This window comes from Gambusia affinis, linkage group LG11 (genome assembly GCF_019740435.1).
Source record: "Gambusia affinis linkage group LG11, SWU_Gaff_1.0, whole genome shotgun sequence".
Taxonomy (NCBI): domain Eukaryota; kingdom Metazoa; phylum Chordata; class Actinopteri; order Cyprinodontiformes; family Poeciliidae; genus Gambusia; species Gambusia affinis.
In genome coordinates this window covers 3328205-3350421 of record NC_057878.1, presented here as the reverse complement: position 1 = coordinate 3350421, position 22217 = coordinate 3328205, and the positions used below count along the sequence as shown (strand labels likewise).

The window sequence follows — 22217 nt, the reverse complement described above, 5'->3', positions numbered from 1 at the left end:
GTGGCTCGACAAAATATTGGCACTTTTTAGAATTTCATTTGTAAACGGTTTTTGAAAATCATTTAATCAACTGCACCAAATTCTAATAAAATACATTAATCTCTGAAGGTGACATGTAAAAATTGCCCAGGGGAGGGAATACTTTGTTAAAGCCCTGTAAGAGTAAAGGGTGTTTTATTATCGACATGTCTGGTGAGATTCTAGTCAATACTTTGACTTTTATGAATTTTTCATAGATATATTCTAATATTTGACATCCATGTTTCCTCCTAATATTTTAAAAGGGTAGTATTATGTGTTTTCCAGGCACATAGTGCCATTTTATAGTACAATAAAGTAACTACGTTACCTTTAATTGTTATAAAAATGCTATCAAACAGGACTTAAGGGATATTTGACTTTGTAAGTTAATGCCTTCAGACTGGGCCTCTGTCTCTTTAAGAAACTCCTGCTTTTTCTGAAACTCCTTCAGGAAGTCATCACCACGTGGCTCCTGTATTAACCCTTTAATATTTTTACCAGCATTGCTCTGAGAAGTAGCTCCTATAAGGAGCTCAGCAGAGGTGTTTGCTAATTGCTGCTAGCTAGTCTGAAGGAGCTGAGGGGGGAGGGCGGTGCTGTGAGATGGAAGCTTGAACACTGCAGCTCCAAGGAGTTAGGTCCTTGAAGGCGGGGCTAGGTCCACCCAGAGGTTTTTTGGACAGCTGAATGGTTGCCGTGGAGATTAAAGGATTTCTCAAACATGCAAGAAAGAATCGAAGCAACACTGCAGGTAGATTTGTGAGTGTATAACATTGTAATACCACGTAAAAGATTTTTAAAAAGCTGAGTTTACACAATACTGTCCCTTTAAACCGTACAGGAAGACGGAAGGAGTGTGTTTGTAGAGTGAAGTGGCAGCTGCGCGTCCTGGGCCAGCTCCTCCTGACTGCGCATTGCCAACAGTCCGGAGGCTGAGGTTTGTGTGGACAAGGCTCCACTGCTCCCAGCTGCCAGAGGAGGACCTTGAAAGAGGTAGAGCCGAGTTTTCCCTGTGCAATCCGTCTCTCTCTCTTTCTCTGCAAAGCCTCAAACTGGAATTCTTCCTCTCCTTCATTCATCAGGAAGTTTCTCTCTCTCTGGAGACAGACAATGCTGGAGGATTAGGGAGACGTTCGGCATTTAATCGACGTCTAAAACTTCTCTCTCGGGGGTTGAGCAGCTTTCTTCTTTGGCTATGAGTTGTTTGGCGACATTTCTCCTGTTATCAGTGGGACCCCGCGTGTTTCTGGGATGAACTGGTGGATTTAAAGTTTACGCACAGCCCGTTCGGCCTGTTTTCGTGAGGTTTGGTTTCCTCCCGCAGCGGAGGGCTCGCTCTGAAAGCGATCCCTCTGAACAACTGCGCGTCCTGTCCTCTGTCTGTCTTCATCTGGAGTTAATAAGATACCAAATGTTGTGAGGAAACTACAGAACATCACCGAAGCTCCGCTGCTGGATCTTTTTTTTTCTTCTCCTTTTGGGTGGGTTTGTTTTACTCGAAGGATCCACAATGAGGGCGTTTGTTTGTGTCAGTTTGGCTCTGATTTATTTGATCACCTGGAGCGAAGCCGACAAACAAACTCATCTGAAGAGAATGCCTCTCCGCCGACGCGTAAAGACCTCACGCGCCCAGCAGCGCGCAACCGACAAGGAGGGCTTCGTCGGGCGTCTGCGCCCGGAATTTGGGTCCGCGATCACTTCACAGAGCTCAACGGGTGGTGGAAATGTACAGTCTGATGAGGGGGCCCGAGTTCCCATCAGGACAAGGGCGTCGAAGGGCAGAAGAGCGGGAGGTGGGGGGTTGTCGCCACGGAGAGGGGGCGCCGGGCAGATCGGCTTGCCGCGGCGGTCGGACATGCTGCAGGATGAGGGCACTCCGGGAGCGAGGGCCAGGATCTCCAGGATGCCCAACAGTGCGGGGTCACCCAACCTGCTGGCCAGCTTCGCGGGGAAGAACCGGGTTCTGGTGATCTCCGCGCCCCACGAGTCCGACGGCTACTACCGGCTCATGATGTCTCTGCTGAAGGCGGACGTCTACTGCGAGCTGGCCGAGAGGCACGTCCACCAGATCGTGATTTTCCATCAGGAGGGCGAGATGGGGGGCAAGGTGAGGAGGATCACCGCCGAGGGGAAGGTCCTGCAGGAGCCGCTGGACACGGCGCTCATCCCCAGGCTCATGAGCTTCCTCAAACTGGAGAAGGGTAAGGTGTGAAATATCGAGGCAGCACCTGGACGTGTTGACTTTACAGATGTGCAGTGCCTGGCGAAAGTATTTGTGTCGCTGGAACTTTATCACATTATTTTCACAGTTCAACCACGGAGTTCAATGCATATTTTATACAATACGATGGTCATGGTAGGTAGAAGAAAGTGAGGTATAAACTTCCCCCAGAATTTCAAATACATTTTTTTTCATATGGCTCATGTCTAACATTTTCTAGAAAAGGCAAGGAATGTTCCTCTGCTCCAAAGTGGAAGATTTGCGAAAAAAATAAAAAATCCTCAGAAATTTGAGATGAATCGGAAAAAGGTTCCTAGAAAAACCTGGACACTTCGTAAAAGATATTCAAAAGTCAAAGAATTTCGAATAATCTAAACATGTCGGAGGTTTTTTCCCTTAGCAAATTCCGACTTCTGAAAGTCATAAATTTCCACGTTTTTTTCCCCTAGCTAATTTAGGACTTTACTAGCTTAGAAGAGGAATTTTTTGGGGGCTGAAATTTAGTTCTTTTTTCTCCATGTAAAAAATGTTTCCATTGCAGTTTTTGCGCACGGCTGAAACAGAAACCAAATAATCAAAAAAAGTGTTTTTGTTTGTTTTTTTTGTTGTTGTTAATTGGGGTGTTTCCATTATTTTTGCTAATTTATTTTCACATTTCCAATTCACGCAATTTTGTGGTCAATGGGTCAATTAGATTAAAACACATGTGTACTGCTTAATAAGTGCTTAATGCAGACTCTGTGTTGTAATCAGTGATATTTAGGGTGGTAAGAGTAAACAGGAAACATCAATGCAGGCCACACATTTCTTCTTTACTTTATTCTACTTTTCTTTGACCTCCAGGTAAGTTTGGAATGGTGCTACTGAAGAAAACCCTGCAGGTGGAGGAGAAGTACCCCTACCCGGTGAGACTGGAGGCCATGTATGAGGTCATTGACCAGTCGCCCATGAGGAAGGTGGAGAAGCTACGTCAGAAGGGCTTTGTCCAGAAGTGCAAAGCAGCAGGTGTGGAGGGTCAGGTGGAGGACGTCACACAGACAGGCAAGTCCACACTTTTTAGACTTCTTAGTCTTCAAGATTAAGATTTCACAAGCCAATCCAAAAGATTCTGTATTAGGTGACCAGATTTGGGGGATCTTGTCTAAACATGACCGTATCTGCAGTCCGATTCATATTAGAAGGGTTAAAACAACTGAATCGCTGTAAGGTAATTAAAAAAAAATAAATAAATTCCAAAGCTGCAACAGATATTGGCATGTTTGGGTCACCAAGTCTCCAAAAATATGCCAACGCTCGTTTGGGAGGTATGCCAGAAGAGTTTTATGTCCCAGCAGTACAAATGCACAAAGTTTTGCTGATCAGATGAAACCAAAATTTGGTTTTTAGTAAACAACCAGGCTGAATTGGTGTAAGACCAAGGAAGAATGTGTGGCAAAGCATTCACCTATGTACGATGGAGGATCTGTGAGGATTTGTCCTTTGGCAAACACCAGGTGGCCTGCCATGAGCCGCTCTACCATCCAGACCTGATTGGTGGACGGCTGAGGGGATGGTTGTCCTTCTGAAAGGTTCTCCTCTCTTCACAAAGGAATGATGGAGCTCCGACAAAGTGACCATTGGGCTCCTGGTCACCTCCCTCACTAAGGTCTAGTTACCATTGCCACTGATGACAGTGAGCAGTGCACAAACGAGCCTGATTGGCAGTGCTAAGATCCTTCTCCTGACTCTGATTGGTTGTTTTTGACCGAGCGCGGTGTGGGTCTTCAGATGACAATATTAGCACTGGGAGGAGGTGGAGGAGCTCTTGCTCTTTTCACGTTTCATACCATGCAGTCATTGCATGGTAACAGTTTTAAGAAATGTGTAAAAAATCTGTTTTTGTAAAAGTTCCATACCTGCTCTGAGCTTCATTTTGAGCTTCACCAACGAGATGTTAAGCAAAGGCTATGAATATTTATGTAAATTACATTTTTAATACATTTCAAACAATTAAAACACTGTCTTTTTACATGATCATCATTGGGTAAATATTTTAATACAATATTTTGTGTTAAGATTTGTACAACTTTAGCTCCAATATTGGTTACTATTTTTACAACTTTTTTTTAACGTTTGAAAATGTTTACAATTTTTGCAACTTTTCACACATGAAATGTGCACCGTGAATACTTTCCTAAAGTTAGAGTTGATCTGTTTATCTGTCGAGTAGCTCCTGATCCTCCTGTAGAGAGAAAACCAATGAAGAAGTTCCCCAGAAAGCCCACAAGGGTCTCAACCACAGCTGCTACCACCACCACCACCACCACCACCACACGGCCCACGACAGCACCAACACCAACCACGACCAGACCCACAACTACCACCACCACCACCACCACCACCACCAAAGCTACAACCAGGAGAACCACCACCACCACCACAAGGAGACCCACCACCACCCAGAGACCGACCAGAGCCCAGACTACAGCCGTGTGGCTCCCGCCTTCCAGAACAACAGCTGTTCCTTACGATGACAACCACAGCGAGAGGTACCCGGCTAAAACCACCCCGACCGGAGACAACCGCACCGACAAGGACAACAGAGACTCTCAAGGCCACAAGCTGGTGCCTGTTTCACACAAACCCACCAAGACGAAGTCCGCCAAGAAGAACGAGGCAGAGAAGGTAACACTACCGTTGCTAACTGTTAGCAACAGTTTAATTGTTCCGCGTTCCTTACGCCTCTCTTCGGGTTCGTAATCTCATTTTGTACTAGGGGCTACAAGTGTGTCCTTTCACCCCTCCGTTCGTCCAGGCACTTGAACCATTAACAGCAGTTTTCTTTCTAACTTTACACCATGTTCCAAATTATTATGCAAGTGAGAATTTTCTCAGATTTTCCTAAATGGTCAATGCAAATGATGGTCAGTATAATTTTCAAGTCATGAACTATTACAGTATAAATCAAATTTTACAGAACAGAGCTCCCATGAGAACAGAAGTTTTTTTTTTTCAAAGATAAAAAACTCAAAATATTTCAAATTATTATGCACAGCAGATTATCTAAACAATTTATGGATTATAAAGAACTGCAAATTCTTTGAATGTGCAGCATCAAGTGGTCACATGTAATAAAATAAAAAGCTGTTTCAATCAAAAACATCTTAACAGACTGAGTTACATGTTAACATAGAACCTTCTTTGGTATCACCTGGTCAATTCTTGATCCATTGAACTTGTGAGTTTGTGGAAAGTTTCTGCTTGAATTTCTTTGCAGGATGTCAGAAAACCTTCCCAGAGCTGTTTTGATATGAACCTCATGTCACCCTCAGATCTTCTGCTTGAGGAAACTCCAAAGGTTCTCAATAGGGTTGAGGTCAGAGGTCAGAGGAGGATGGTGACCACACCATGAGTTTATCCCCTTTTATGCCCATAGCAGCCAATGACACAGTGGGATTTCTTGCAGCATTCATTGTCATGCATGAAGAAGATTTTGCCACAGAAGGTTCAGCTCTTCTTTTTGAACCATGACAGAAAGTGATCAGTCAGAAAGTCCATATATTTTGCCAAGGTCATTTTCACACCTTCATGGACTCTGAAGGGACTGACCAATGATTCTCCCCACATGATTTCAGCCCAAAGCATGACTCCACCTCCTCCTTGCTGACGTCACAACTGTATTGGGACGTGGTGTCCGTCCACCACCAATCCACTACTGCATCCATCTGGACCATCCAGGGTTGCACAGCAGTCATCAGTGAACAAATCTGTTTGAAAATTAATCCTTCATGTACAGCTGGACCCACTGAGACCGTTTCTGCTAGTGATCTCTGGTTAGGGGCCCAACAATGATGCACCACAGGCCTCTGGAGGATCCTCCACCTTGAGGTTCCAGAGGCTCCAGCAGCTTCAAATAACCGTTTGCTGCTTTTTAAAGGCATTTTAACAGCTGCTCTCTTAATCCAATGAGTTTGTCTAACAGAAACCTTCCTCATTATGTCTTTATCTGTACAAACCATCTTTGTTCTGAATCATCCACAAATCTCTTCACAGTACAAGAACGCTTCAGTTTTCATTAAATATCTAATGTTTTCATACCTTGTCATATGTAACTACACTATCTGATGATTTTTGTCAGCAGAGATCCTTTCTCTTTCCCATATTGCTTGAAACCTGTGGCCTGCTTAATAATGTGGAACATCCTTCTTAAGTAGATTTCCTTTAATTGAGTTCACCAGACAAACTAATCAACCAGCTCTCTGAAATTAATGATAGATATTCAAATAGCCCTGACACACAATACCATCTATAAATTTAATAGCACAACAAAAAATTTATCTTTGACACTTAAATCCAATTTGCATAATAATTTCGTATCTTGTTTTAACAAGATACCTATCAAGTTTTAACAAGATCCTATCATGTATAAACAAGATACGTATCGTGTTATAACATGATAAACTACAGAAGCATATTGCTATCACGCAGAAAACATGTTTTTTTTTAGTACTGTCAGGTTTGTGCTGTCATAAAAAAAACCTGACATAGCACAAAAACAAGAAACTGCTGTTGGCTTTTTTTGACAAAACAAAATAAGCTTAAATTGACTGAAGAAGTCGCCTCTAGCAGAAACAGACGTTAGCATTCACTGACCATGGGCAGGACGGCCATTTGGAGTTTGAGCTGTTAAGTTTTATCTGAGCTGTTCTTTCACCCTGAGTGGAAAAATGATACAACATACAAACTCCTGGGTTTATTGCTATATGTGATTGTTTTAATTTGTTGTAGGTTTTTTCTAACTATAAGATACTGTAGCTATATAGACATAAATATAAGCTCAAATATAGACATACATACAAAAGACTCTCCCTTTCTTGATTCAAAGAAGCTATTTTGTATTCTATGGGAAGAAATTGAGCCCAAAAAGCCAAAAATGAGCCTGTTTCCCATGGAACAAGGCAGTCTGCTACAAATTTATATGCCGCTTTTCAGCAATCAACTGAGCATAACATTACAACTATCTGCCTAATAGTAAGTTGGTGCAGCTTATACTAGCAAAATGACTCTGATCTCTTGAGGTATAACCTTCACTAAACCCCTGAAGGTGGTTTTGGAGCAAATCCTTTAAGTATTGTAAGTTGGATTCAACTTGTTTGACCAGAGTATCCCACAGATGCTTGATTGGATCGAAATTTGCCAATTAATAAACATCTCAATTTCCTCAGCTGCTTCCACTGGGTCGCCTACTTACCGTAGGCAGCCTCTAACAGTGACCGAGGACATAGTCAGACCGTTAAGCTAATTTGAATAAATAGAATATGATCAGATCTAATTGATCTGCTACGTTGGCTACCGTCACTATCCATGGTTTGCTAAAGTTCTGGGCAGACTTTTGATTTTTCAACTTCAAACTGGGTAAATTATCGTTATGGTTATCGTCATGGTAACAGCATGATTCCTTCTACAGGTACCACCTAAAGACTACGAGGACAACTATGAACCCGGCCAGCCGAATCCGAGCGACCCAGAGGAGACGGAATCTGTCCCGGATGCCAGTCCGACCAAGAAAGTCAAAAGTAAGCACGATAAGAAGAAGAGAAAGAACGGCATCAAAAACATCAAGAAACCTGACCGGAGAGGAGAGAAACCCCAGAAAGAGGAGAAGAGGAAAATTGTAAGGAAGCCGACAAAGTACCCAGAAAAGCAGGAATACCCGAAACCCACAAAGAAGCCAACGCCCCCTCCCAAGGGCGCCCTGGCCTCCTTCCTGGACTACTTTGAGAACAGGAGGCGGCTGCTGGTGAGAGCACAACACAACATTTACAGTCCAGTAATAACACATTACCTCCCCTTCAGACCCTAATGACAGGGGAACATATTGCACATAGATATTATTCTATGTCCATCAACATATTGCTACCTTACATGTATTTGTTTTCAACATCTTTGGTCCGTCTCTGTTTGGTTTATTGTATCGTTCATTACAGTTAACACCCACTGCTGTTGTCCTGTTTGCCAAAAGGAAACAAAATAAGCCTTAATTGACTTCCAAAACTAATTTCATAACCATGAGTAGCCCTGTGATTGAGTACCTGTGTTGAGTCAGTAAGTGGCGGCTGAAGAAGTCGCTGCTAGCAGAAACAGACGTTAGCATCCACTGACCACGGGCATGACGGCCATTTGGAGTTTGAGCTGTTAAGTTTTATCTGAGCTGTTCTTTCACTCTGAGTGGAAAAATGATACAACATACAAGCTCCTGGGTCTAGTGCAATATGTGATTGTTTAAATTTGTTGCAGGTTTTCTTTTATTATACTCAAACACAGACATACTCCAGCTAATAGTGGGCAGTACTCTGTGAAATCAACGTTTTTGAGATGTATCTCATGTCATAATGTTATTCCCTCATCAAAAACAAACCTGTAGTGTTGATTTGATCTTTTCAAATCTTTTAATCTCCCATGACAACCACTCATCTGTGCTAAACATCTGGTTGGACTTAACTCCACCTTCAAGGACCACGGCTCTCCTCAGAGCTGCAGTTTCAAAGCTTCCACCTCACATAGCAGTTCTCCCCCAGTCAGCTTCTTCAGACTAGCCAGCAGCAATTAGCAAACACCTGGTGGAATTGAGCAACTGCTGAGCTCTTTATAGCAGCTACTTCTCAATGAAAAGATGGTAAAAACATTGTTAAAGGGTTAATTGAGGAGCCATGTTGTGATGACTTCCTGAGGGCAGAGTTTCAAAAAGAGCAGGAGTTTCTTAAAGAGACAGAGGAGTTCAATAACAGTAAATTTTTAAAGTCAAAATTTTTAAGTCAAAAACTGAAGACAACACAGTTATGAAACGGGATACCATGGCTGGAAAATAGACAATACTTTTAAATGTGCTGATCTGATAAAATAAACCTTCCCTGCAAGTTTTAACATTAGACAAAGATAACAACAGATATATAGTAAGATTTCAAAAAGCAACACATCAACCTCAGTTTAAAGAAATTCAACAAACAGTTGGGAAACATCCTCAGTAGCTCTTTTCTCAAAACACTTGAAGGTGGGATGTAGAAGCCTTTTTGTCATCTTTTTGTATTTTATGAAAGCGCTAGAGTGATGAGCGTAGCGTAGCAGCATGAGAGCAAGTTAGGTTGAGAAAGTGACTTAGAGGCGATGTATGATTTGTGTTTTAATAATTTAAGATTGACGTTTTTTGGGGGGGAGGGCAACAACAAGAATACTGGTTGTTGATATTATGGTTAAAAATTATGCTGGACTCAGTGTTTCACAGTATATGAAAATGCTTTAACTTCAGGTAAAAAAACCATGCTTTTCCCAAAATGAACAAATGTAAAATGGACTGTTTTGACCTGCAATTCACATCAAATCAACAGTTTCAATAAATCATTCAATCAATCAATCAATCAATCAATCAATCAATCAATCAATCAATCAATCAATCAATCAAGTATATTTGTTTGGCACATTTCACCAGCAAGGTACTTTTAAAATGCTTTACATCACAAAAACATAGATACATCATAAGCACAACATATTTCCAACGATTGTGAAAACTGTTAAGGAGGATTAATGTTTTCAGTCAGACCTGAGAAGATCAGTTCAACTAAAGATAAACAAATGGATAAGTTTCTCTAGACCTTACTATGACATTAGTCCTTTAATCCTAGAAATGTTCTTCAGGTGATAGAAGGCCGACTTTGTGACTGCCTTTATGTTTCTCTGGATGTTCAGTTCTGTGTCCATCACCTCACCCAGATTTCAGGCCCTTTAACTATTTTCTGCCGGCTTCAGTTTTGTTTTAAATCATTTTATAGTTCACAGATTTTACCTGCCGTAATTTTACTGTTTTCCACTGTTGAATATGCAAATATTTGTTTTTACAGTGTAATTAGATTTTACTGACTCCGGGGGAGCAGGAAACACCTCTGGCCGCCATGGGGATTAGGTTATCCACTTTTTGCACTTCTGAAGTTCTAAAGCTTCACAGTTGCTCCAGTTTGTCCATAAATCCTCCTGCTTCGGCTCGGGCTGCACAGCAAAGTGCTGAGCAGACTAGATGTCTCCGTTTGGTAGCCAGTACAGATTCCTTATGGCAGCCCTGCTCTCAGCAGGGTGGGAAAACCTTCTGCCACTTCATACGGGTTAATGTAAACATCTCCGCTGCAGCACAGGCCGCATGTGTGTTTTATGGCACGTATATGTTACCCTAACCTAATCTGTCCCTCCCTCCCTCCAGCTGATCACCTCCCCCAGTGAGGAGAACAGAATGTATGTCCAGCAGAGGGACGAGTACCTGGAGTCGGTGTGTGAGATGGCCATCAGGAAGGTTTCCATCATCACCATCTTTGGCTCCCTGACCAACTCCACCATGAAGATCGACCACTATCAGACAGGTGAGCCCTTCTAAATGAGATCCTGATTGTAATTAGAGGAAGCATCTTTTAGCCCAGGTGTACGCTAGTCTGTCCAAATTTAAAGGGACAATATTGTGTTTTCCAAGCAATGGAACTGTACTACTCAAGAAAACCCTGCAAAATCAATTAACTACACTGCAAAAGTACAAAATCTTACCAATTACTTTTGGTCTAGTTTCTAATGCAAATATGTGATGTACTTGAAATAAGACAAAACTAACTTAAAACTAAGTTTTTAGCTAAATATATGAGCTGATTTTCAGCCAATAATTACTTAATAGTGATGAAAAAGTTCTAGTTCCACTGGTAGATTATTTCACTTATTTTTCCCATAGTTTAAGTGAAATAATCTGCTAGCGGAACTAGAACCTTTTCATCTCATCAGTATTAAGGAATTATTGACTTAAACTCAGTTACTTGTAAGTTAGTTTTATCTTTTACCATATGTATTAAGATATTTGTGCTAAAAAATAGACCAAAAACACTTGATAAGACTTCGTTTTTACAGTGTATGACTTAAGAAAAATTTGACTCCTCAATTTAAAATCAGGCCTTTGTCTCTTTAAGAAACTCATGCTCTTTTCAACACTTTGCCTTCAGGAAGTCATCACAGCATCGCTCGTTTATAACCCCGCCCCTGAAACTCCCCCATGCAGCTCCTTCAGACTAGCCCAGCAGAAATTAGCAAACACCTGTTGAGCTCATTATAGGAGCTGTTTCTCAGTGAAACAGTGGTAAAAATGTGCATGTTGTGAAGACTTCCTGAAGGCGGAGTGTGGGAAAGAGCAGGTGCTTCTTAAAGAGACAGAGGCCCAATTTCTAGGTGTCAAATTATGAAGTCAAATTTTTAGAAGTCATTTTCGATATACTGTATACAGCAGTGGTCCCCAACCAGTACCGGTCCGTGGACCAATTGGTACTGGGCCGCGCAAGAAATAATTAAATATGTCCGTTCTATGTATTGAGTCTGGAGGAGCTTTTATTTTGAAAATCCCAAACCGGATGCTGTCAGTGCGTGCCAACATGCAGCAGAATGAGTATGAAACAACGGCATCGGTCTCGGTCCTTACAACGCGCAGGTAACTACTGAACTGAAGGTAACTACTAGATTTTACTTCAGGTTATTATGTAAGGCTGTGGAACTGCATATTTAACAGCAAGTCACACAGCTTCTATATTACTTCATGAACTATAACTAACAGTGTGAGACTTTGGTGGATGGGTTTCTGAAGTTCTGGTATTGCCAGGATGTAACTGCGTCGAGTCCAGAAATTAGAAGTGAGCCGCGTGATGCAGAGGCATCAGTGATCCAATCACACCCAAACAGCAGGTATCTGGGTCCTGTGGAGCGAACCAACCAGCTTTCCCATATCAGAAGTCCTTACAGCGGCGTAACTCTAACCGTCTCATAAACGGTCCCACTTTGTTTTGAGGTGGAAAACCGATAGAAGCTGGTTTGGAGGGATGTGCTGTGTCACTGGAGCTTAGGAAACTCCAGTCGTCCAAAACCCTCTGCGTTTGTTTCACGAGGAGCGAAGCCACTTTACGAGTTAACCTCTCCTCGTGTCGGCGAGGTTTTCATCCAGATGGAATGCGCTCACATCATCCTCCGCCCCCACCACTGATTCAGCTTAGCCGCACTTCCCTCCTTCCACGTCCAGCCCGGAGTGTCCCCGTGTTGTTTTGGAACGGCCGTGTTCTCAAGGACTACATCTGGTCATGCAGCAATTTTTTTTAGTACAAACATCGTAACACGCTTGAAATAAGATGAAACTAACTCACAAGTAATTTTTCAAAAAGATATAGGAGCTATTAAACCAATAATTTCTTAATATTGATTTTTTTTTAAAAGTACTTTTTCCACTGGCAGATTAATTCACTCATGACAAGGCATCATTCCCAAGTTATAAGTAAAATAATCTGCCAGTTGAACTGGAACATTTTCATAAATATTAAATAATTATTGACTTAAAACAAGCTCCCTTAGCTGCTTTCTCTTTACAAATGTGCACAAATCTTTGTCAATATTCTACTAAAGTAAAAAAAGAGCTAATTTTCTTGTTTCCATTAAATAAGAAACCCAATTAAAATCACGCAAAATCACGCATATATGTCTGTTCATTCAATACGTCATAAAAAAACATACTGTGCCGTCAACTTCCTACCACTTCCTGTTGTCTTCTTCATGTTTTCCACCAGTAGTAACTTCTGGTTGTTGATCATCTGACTGGTGTGATGCAAAAAAAGTTTCTATTGCAGTTATACAAAATACACACATTTTGAAACGACTGAAAACCACTCCTTTGAAATGCAAAAACATTTTGTTGAATAACTTGAGTGTTGTTTTTAATTGGCATGTTTCCATTAAGCTAATTCATTTTCCGAATTCCATTTCATTTAATTATATGGCCAATGGAACAAAGCTAGTTAGCTAAGATTATCTGCATCCAACAACATAACTCAACTTATATTTTGTTTGTTTGGAAAAACTGCAGATTTTTCATGTGTTTAGTCATGAAGAACATCCCAGATCATGATCCTCCTAACACTTTCTGTTGTCTTCCTGGATGTTGTGGATCATGTGACTCGTATGATGTGAAAAAAGTGTTTCCATTGCAGTTTTAAGTAAACCAATTTTGATGTGGCCAAAACAAACCACCTCAACCTAATGCCAAAACGTTTTTATTAAAAAAAAGAGGGTTTTTTTTTATGTTGCCTTTAAGCGAGTTTATTTTCTAAATGTCACAATGCGCCAAATCATTTGAAATGCAGCTTATTTCTTACTGAAAACTTGTTTTATTTCAAGTGTACTTAGATATTTGCTCTAGAAACTAGAGCAGAAATATGTGGTGAGATTTAGTGTTTTGGACACACACAGCCTGGTCTTTAGGTGTGTTCGGTCCAGGGAGTCTGGACTCCTGTTGGGAGTGCTCACTACCCAACAGAGAGCGGCTCAGCCGGTCATCAAAACACGTCGTTCTGTGGTCTGTGTCTCATGCGCACATCTGGGACGGGACGGCTGATTAGAGGCCTGTCTTTTACTTTGCAGGCCCGCAGCATGCCAGATGCAGTCCTCTTCATCTAATCTAGACGGATCCCACAGAATGAAAGCTGCTCTCTGTGGAGTTAGCGTGTGATTTACGCCGCAGCCTCCCATCTGGCCGCTCCAGGCAGATACATCCTTTTTTACTGCAACGTTGTTTTTAAGTCAGCAGTGGGAAATGTACTTTTTTGGGATGTGTCGAAAATGCCAAGTCATTTTACATCTTTTGACTGTAATCTGAAACATATTGACACCGCTTTTGCATTTTCAGTTTGTCACAAATTTCGGTGTATTTAACTGGGATTTTATGTGATGGACCAACACAAAGTGGGACGGTGAGTTTTCAAACCCCCCCACTTTGGAAAATACTGGACTAGATGGATACAAAGGAATGTCACACCTTTCAGACTAATCTTTGAAGATCATTTTGAACCGTGTGTATCTTTTACCGTCAAATTCATATTTTTGCCCAATGTATGTTCCTCCGTCCCGTTAAAGTCCAATAAAATTCAGTGAAGTGGCTGTAATGTGGCAAAATGTGAAGAGGAGCGCGTAGGTTTGGAACGTTCTTTGAACACGCCATAGTTCTAATGGCTAAGAAGCTCACAGCATCTGTCATCTCGTTCTCCAGAGAATGACAAACCCATGAAGGGTCTTCGTCAGGAGGACCTGGTCAACCAGGAGCTGATCACAGAGCTGAGGAAGGAGTTCGGGATGACGTACGATGAGTTCTACATGGTCCTCACCGACACCGACATGAGAGTCAAGGTGAGAATCCGCTCTGCTAGGAACCTGCCAGCAGCAGGTGGACAGTTTAAGTCTGAAGTTGTAACTTGGAAAAGTGAGGACAGTCGTAGATGTGTGAACGCTCTCAGTCCGCATGTTCGCCACTCATCTGCCGTCAACTTCCATTTCCCCGCTTTCCTCTTTGAAGGTGACCTGGCCTCGCACTGCCGGCACAGTAGCTCCACTCACACACTGTTTTAATTCACACGGCATGACATTTGCTCAGCAGCTGTGTGTGTGTGCCAGAGTAAACCAGCTGGCTGTTTTTGGACAGACCCATCAAAGAGGCCAGTGTTCACATCCTCTGCTGACAGAGGCAGAGACAGGGCTGCCTGTGAGCGTACACGGCCGTGGGCGTGCAAGGGAGACAGAGCGAGGCGGCGAGAGAGAGACAGAGAAAGGTGCGAAGGAGATCGGGCCGAGCCGTGAGTTCAGCACATCCGCGGAGGCGCGAGAGTCGCTCGCATTTTCCTACACGTGTTGTTATTCACCAAATCTTCTGTGTTTTCGCTGCTTCCCTGGAGTTACTGCGAAGAATGTTTGGAAGGTGGCAAAGCTCACTGCAAAGTCACAAACACACTTCTCAACCCGCCTAGGAAGCCATGTTTTATTTCATAGACTTGACTTCTAACTTTCTCATTTTTGTGTATGTCTTTTATTGTTTATTTTTAAGCAGCAGTCCTATGAGGTCCCCATCGCCATGAAGGCGGTCTTTGACTACATTGACACCTTCTCCTCCCGAATCCGGGACATGGAGCAGCAGAAGAGAGACGGAGTCGTCTGTAAGAAAGAGGACAAACCCCGGTCTCTGGAAAACTTCCTGTCCAGGTGGGATTCAACAACACAGAGTGCGCCGTTTAAGCATTTTACAGATTCCATCTGTTTTCGAGTCGTCTCAGACAAGCAGAGGGAATTCAACAAAGACGTTTTGAAGTAACATCTCATCAACCATTCACTGGGTGAAAACCTCTGTCCTAACCAACATGCCACAGTGTGAAAAAGTAATTACTTACAAACTTAAAAGGGCAGTATTTTGTAAAATCTATGTTTTGGAGCTTTACATCATGCTAATTAATGCTAGCCAGCCGCAATTAGCAAACACCTGGTGGAATATCAGCTGAGCTCTATGAAGGAGCTACTTCTCAGTGCAAAAAACGCTGTTAAAGGGTTAATAGAGGAGCCATGTTGTGATGACTTCCTGAAGGCAGAATTTCAGAAAGAGCAGGAGCTTCTTAAAGAGACAGAGACTCAATTTTATACTGTTAAATTACAAAGTTATATTTGAGATATTTAGATTTTTTTATAACAACTGAAAGTAACAATTACTTGATTGTGCTATAAAATGTCACTCTATACCTCGAAAACAAATAATGATGACCTCTTAACAGCGTTTATACTTTTTATCCAAAGTTATGTGAGAGAATGGAAGAAGAAATTTCAACCGTAGTAATAAAAACTCTATGACTAGTTGCTGCATCAACTTTAACCGCGTTGATCAGTTTATCATCCTGACGCAAAGAAAGTTGGTCAAAGAAGTTGAATGTCGAGATCCTTAGTGGTCAGATCACGTCGCTCCTGTTTTTCCTCTGAGCAACAAGCAGAACCAGATTTCATAGGTGCTTTGGTCAGAACATGGCAGCCAGCAGCTGCCTGTCTGTAGGCGTCCTGCAGACGTTAAAAGTAGCACAAACCCCTGCAGTTTTTCAAGGCTAAATCAATGCTGTCACATATTTTCGCGAGACGTCTGAAGCAGAAAGGCCGCCTTTCGTTCCCATGGCGACCGTGGAGCATGTTGGTTTCCCGACTGCTGTGATGTGGCAGGTTTTCAACCATAATTTGGGGTTGTCACCCTTCTGGAAGTAATTGTATGGGAATATGCAGAGTACATGCAGAAACTGTTTGTCTTGGCATCGAGCTTTCACTGCTGCACCAAAGTGCCACTTAGATTCAGGCGGAAATTTCCCTTGATTGCAGGTTCAGATGGAGACGTCGGCTGTTCATCATCTCCGCCCCCAGCGACGAGGAGTGGTCCTATCAGCAGCAGCTGTACGCCCTGAGCAGCCAGGCCTGCAATCTGGGTGAGCCGTCCGAAAGCAACCTGTCGCGTCAGCAAGCTGTGTCTGACCAGTTCACTCAGCGCTCTGAGGTCAGATCACGAGTTTATGGCTGAAACAGTCCAAGGAGAAGGAAAAACTATCAAAATCTGCTAATACAGTTTATATGGAGCTAAATAGGGGCCATAACGTTTGTTCAAAGGGAAAAATAAATTGAAGCTGAAAAAAAAAAACCTGAATCTGAAAAGTAGCTTTGAAAAAAAATTTGTGTGGAAGCTAACTCCTATGTGTTCTCTGAGAATAACCACAAAAATTCAAAATGGAAGCTAGTTTCAAACAAAAAGTAACAAAAAGGAGATTTTTTTTTGTCTTCATAGATACACTCAGGAATAAATGGACCACATTTCACACACAGTGAGCAAATCTGCTGGTGAGCCTCCATATTCTTTTTCTTTTGCGGTTCAGCGCTAACGACTTAGCTAAGTATGTTAGCTAACGTCTTTTTTCCCGCCTCCCTGAGATTTACAAGAAGATTCTGAGCCATTTTGAAATGAGATACAAAAAAGATCATTTTGTTTCCTAGTGATAAACCAATGGGCTGCAGTGAATCAACACCAACAAAGACTTTTTTATATAGTTTTCCGCCATGTTTGCTAGCTGTCAGCATTTCCAGCTTCTATATACGATCTGTGCATTCAGAGGAAGAGAAAATTCAAAGCCGAGATTAAATTCAAACTGGAAACAAATATTTATCTTTCATTTTCTTCCATGGATACACTCTCATTTACAGCAATATAATCACAACACTTGGTATGCTTCAATCTGTCTTTTCTTTACTGCATTCCTTAGTAGCACGCAACTATAATTGTTAATGCTAAAATTTATGAACATGTCTTAAGTTTTGCAAGCCCATCTATCTACTTAAATAAAAACAATGAGGTTATTTACTAAATCCAAATGGTGAAACCTAATCAAAAACACTTTTTTGCTTCCTGGTATGATTTGCCTCATCCAGCGTTGTGTGTGGTCACACTCTACCAAAGTATTATGGATTTTTATCAATATACAAATAAATTCCTCATGTGTGAAAAATTAATGACAAACTTTTTCTGTTTGCTGTAAATCTCAGATATGAAGCCCATATTTTTGGTGGATGGGTGCAGTGTGTGTGTGTGTGTGTGTGTGTGTGGGCGTGTGCGTGCGTGTGTGTGTGTGTGTGTTATTCGCTCGCAGAAGGATCCCAGATGATGAAATTGGCACCGAGCTGTTCTCTTCTTTTCTCTAATGCTTACAAGTCTTTTTTCTCTGTCTCTTCCTCTGGCAGGATTCCTGTCCAGAACGCCTGTTGCTCAACCTTTCCACTGCTGTTTAAAAGTTATTACTGCCGTTTATGTCAAAACTTTGCGAACATGAACAATCTGGACAGGTCTGACAGAAATATGGCTGATAAATGTAAACCGGACAGACCCTTGGGCAGCTCCACTGGTCTGAAAAAACAGATATTCAGGGTTTCACACCCTGGTCACTTCAACTCTTCTGAAAATTTAAGAGTGGTGTCATTAACCCACAACTTTCTCTTTTTTTAAAATTATTTCTTTGCTAAATGAATAGAGTCAGAATATGGAGTATTTTATCACTTTTATTACTCTTACTACTGTTCATTTTTAGAACCATCCAAACAGAACTCCTGAACAACTGCAGGGCAGAGAAAACAAATATCTGCACAGTTCTGTAACAGTGCAGTTCTTAAATGGACTGATACAGTGCATTTAAGAACTGTAAAAATTTAAGAACTGTAATAAAAAAGTTCTCAAAGACATTTTTTTTTTTTTTAAGTAAAAAAAATTTGACTTTAAAAAAAAAATCTCTTTGAATTAATGTAATTAAATCATGGAAAGGATTTCCACACGATTAAATAGCTTTCTTTCAGCATGAAACATGTTTGTTGAGCTAACTTAATTTTCATGAGTTGGATCAACTTAATAAGTAGTGTGAAAGTATCACTGTAACATAAGTTGGTTTCTCCAGCGTGCTGTGGTGGTGCAGGGCTTTAGCACACTGCATGTTTGGAGGCCTTAGTCCTCGATGTGGACGTTGCTGGTTCGACTCCTGGTCCTGGCAACCTTTGCCATGTCCTCACCCTGTCTGCCTACTGTCTCAAAAAAATACGAGCCACTAGCGCAGCAAAAACTCTTCAAAGAAAAAAAAAAAGTTGGTCTCAACTAAATTGCCGTTAATTTTGGTCAAGTAAATTACTTGGTGCAAATTAGTTGGGTTGGCTCTTTTAAATTACATTGAGTCCAACTATAGTAAATGAGTTGAATCAACCTTAATAAATTATATTGGGCCAACACATTTTATTTAAATTAGAATAACCATAATATATTAAGTTGACTTAACACATATGATTTAAATAGGAGTAACAGAATTACATGGTGCTGAAATAAAGCAAAGTAATCAGGTGGAAAACCTTTCCATGATTTTTTTATGCTCATCCAAAGAGGTATTTTTTTCAGTGTATTTATTCTTGCACTTTGACCATAGCCATAATTTTCTGTTTTAATCTAATCAACTTTAGATTAACTCATTAATTAATAACTTGCATCCCTACCTGTACTGAACATCGTGTTTCTTTCTACGATACACTCTTTAAATGGGATGAATAGGTTTTGTCGCAGCCTTCCAAAAAACAAAATTTCCAACAAAGGTCTCTAGGGGGCGCAGAGTAAGAGACAGTAACAGCGAGCTAGCCATCCAGTAAAGTTAAGTGTAGCCATATATTTATAGTTTTCTTCTGTTACCACAGACCCAACGTGACGCTTATTGCTGGTAGATTTTATTATGTTACCATGGGAGTAACTTCTTTCGGTAGAGTATCAGCAGATGACAGCTAATGGGTGTCGCTAATATGGTGGGTATAAAACATTCTGCCGCTCATTTTTGTACCGGTAAAAATAGACTAAAACTTCATGTTGAAGAATTTATGAAGTTTTAGTTATTGATCAATTTATGAAATATTTGGACAAATAACTGATTAATTAGAGATGGAGAAAAATCGGCACATTCTCAGTGTACGTCATTTTAGTTTTTTATACAATATTTGAAATACATGAAAAGATCATTCCAATCGGTGCATTTTTACGATGAACAGAAACTACTGGCTGGACGGTTGCAGACTCTTGGTCTAAGCTGTCTGCGGAGATTTAAAGAACGATTCCATGTTTCTAACAAAGAAAGAAAGTTTCCTACAGTAGATACCGACTGCTGTGATGCAATAACGTCTGAATGAAACTGTCTTTAAAAAAACAGAATTGTCTGTTTCAAGGTTGTCCTAAGAGTTCATAGCATTTCTTCTAGGCTTTGTTGGTCCCCCGAAAGAATGAAACAGTGACAGCGTATTGTTGCCTCACGGCAATATCACTGGAGAACACGACGTGTGGTTAAAGAAAACCCGCACATGGTGTGTTATCAGCAGCTTCCTGCTCAGCTACATCAGGACTTTTTCCTTCCTCTTGTGTTGATCTTGGCCCCCACCCCACCTCCAAACTACCTCCACCTCTCCTGGGAGGTTTCATCCTGCTGTTTAGCGTTGGCGCTCGCCAGCATTCTCTCCCACTTTAGAGGAAACAATTTGTTGGCAGGATTTTCCAGACCACCTCCGAGTTCTCCTCCCTTCACATTCAGAAAGGCCGTTTTGGGGGGTTCGTTCCAGGAACAGACCGCCGGTTCGCATCAGCAGAACGGCGGATGAACATGACACAGATGGACGCAGCTTCTCCCTCTCCTTATGTGACGTTTGTTGTGTTTATCGTGATGTTTCAGGTCTGAGGCACATCGCCATCCTGAAGCTGGTCGGTACGGAGCTGCCAGACATGGGCGGAGTCCTGGAACTTTACCCCATTAACGGTGAGAGCTTTATTGTTTAACATGACATTTTCATAACAGCATGGTCCTCACATGCTTTTGTTATTGTAGGATATGGGAAAGTACAACCATCATCCACAGGAACTAATAAAGATACGAGAAAATTGGCATTGTTTGACAGAAACTCACTCAGTTTGCTAACCCAAATCATTTTTCTGTAATAATCTAATAAATGTTTCAATGGGCCGTTGAAACACCTGATTCAGTGTGGCAAACGGCCGAATATAGTATATTGGAATAAACAGGAATGATACCGAACAACAATCACAGAAAAATATTCATATAAAACTTTCCTAAATGTTGAGGTTTTATACCAAAAGCCAGGCAGATTTCATAGTTGTAATATTTCTGCTAAATTCGTTACTCCAGGCTTTTACGCTTGTATAGATTTAGTTGTTCTTAAATTGATCTTCAAATGCTTAAATGGACTTGAACTCAAACCATTAAGCAGCTGTAGACAGAAGCTGCAGGGCTACAGCAGAGAGGATCCACAATGAGGAGCTCAGTTTGGATGGAGCTTCATCTCTTTGATGGCTGGTCTCACATTCACCTCTTCAATACTTCAGTTCTAAAAGAGTTTATGAGAATAGTTGACGACCCCCTGCTGGGAGGCTGACAGTTCAATAATTGAAGGATTAAGGATGACTCTGAATCTGACTGCCAATCCCAGATTTTTTTTTTTTTTTAACCGTCTAACTCTCCATTGGATGTTTCCTCCGTCCAGGCAGTGCTACAGTGGAGCGTGAAGGGCTCTCCGCCACCCTGGTGAAGGACATGAGGAACTATTTCCAAATCAGCCCGGAATACTTCTCCATGCTGCTTGTGGGGAAAGACGGCAACGTGAAGTCCTGGTACCCCTCGCCCATGTGGTCCATGGCTATCATCTACGACCTGGTGGACTCCATGCAGCTTCGCAGGCAGGAGATGGCCATCCAGCAGTCGCTTGGCATGCGCTGCCCGGAAGACGAGTACGGCGGATACGGCTACCATCAACACGGCTATGAACACGGCTACCAGGAAGGCTATCACCAGGGTTACGGATATTAAGCCGATTAACGTCGGTCGTGTTAACTGGTCCTCTGATGTCCTTTCATGAAGTTTTATAGCCATCCTACACCCGGTAGTCAGGGATGTAGTCTTTTGAAATATTTTGTAGCACTTAAAGGAAACTCCTGAGCTGCCTTCACGTCCTCACTGCAGACATGTACAACACATCGTACCACCAGGTGCAGGTCGGGGGCTTTTATTCATTCAGAGGTTGGAGGTTTTTTTTGTATTTGTCACTTTCCAGCATCAAGCGTGTATAATCACCTACCACCTTTACTTGCTTTGTCAAAGTTACATTTTCATATTTTCAGGACAAATCTTTTTTTTTTTTGTAGATAATGAGCTTGAATATGTATTTATTGGAAATCTGTGGCATCTAAAGTGCAATTACCGACTTTTGTTCAAATCTGTTACATTATTTCCCTTCTGTAAAGTCTACGTTGCTCTACAATGTTCCTATTTATATTATGCTAGCAAATATGATGAATAAAAATGTTTTTACTACTGGTGCAGTAAACCTGAATGACTTTTAGAAAACATGTTTTCACTCACACACAAGATTGTCTGATATTCACCATCACTAACTGTGTGTCCATTGACCATATCATTGCACAAATTGGAATTATGAAAATAAATTGGTTTAATGTAAACATGTCAAGATGTGACAAAACCAGATGACCTTGAGAGGATGCTGAGCTTCATTATCCACCGGCAGT

General features: G+C 41.5%; 1 protein-coding gene across 1 annotated transcript; it reads left to right on the top strand.

Moving 5' to 3' along the window:
* Positions 1-929: 929 nt before the first annotated feature.
* ccdc80 (coiled-coil domain containing 80) lies at positions 930-22018 on the top strand. Its single transcript, XM_044132185.1, has 11 exons — positions 930-1014; positions 1104-2222; positions 3086-3283; positions 4452-4906; positions 7689-8021; positions 10470-10626; positions 14322-14458; positions 15153-15304; positions 16451-16554; positions 20353-20436; positions 21179-22018. The coding sequence occupies exons 2-11, from the start codon at positions 1532-1534 to the stop codon at positions 21499-21501; spliced, it is 2634 nt and encodes an 877-aa protein (XP_043988120.1). The 5' UTR covers positions 930-1014; positions 1104-1531; the 3' UTR covers positions 21502-22018.
* Positions 22019-22217: the final 199 nt, after the last annotated feature.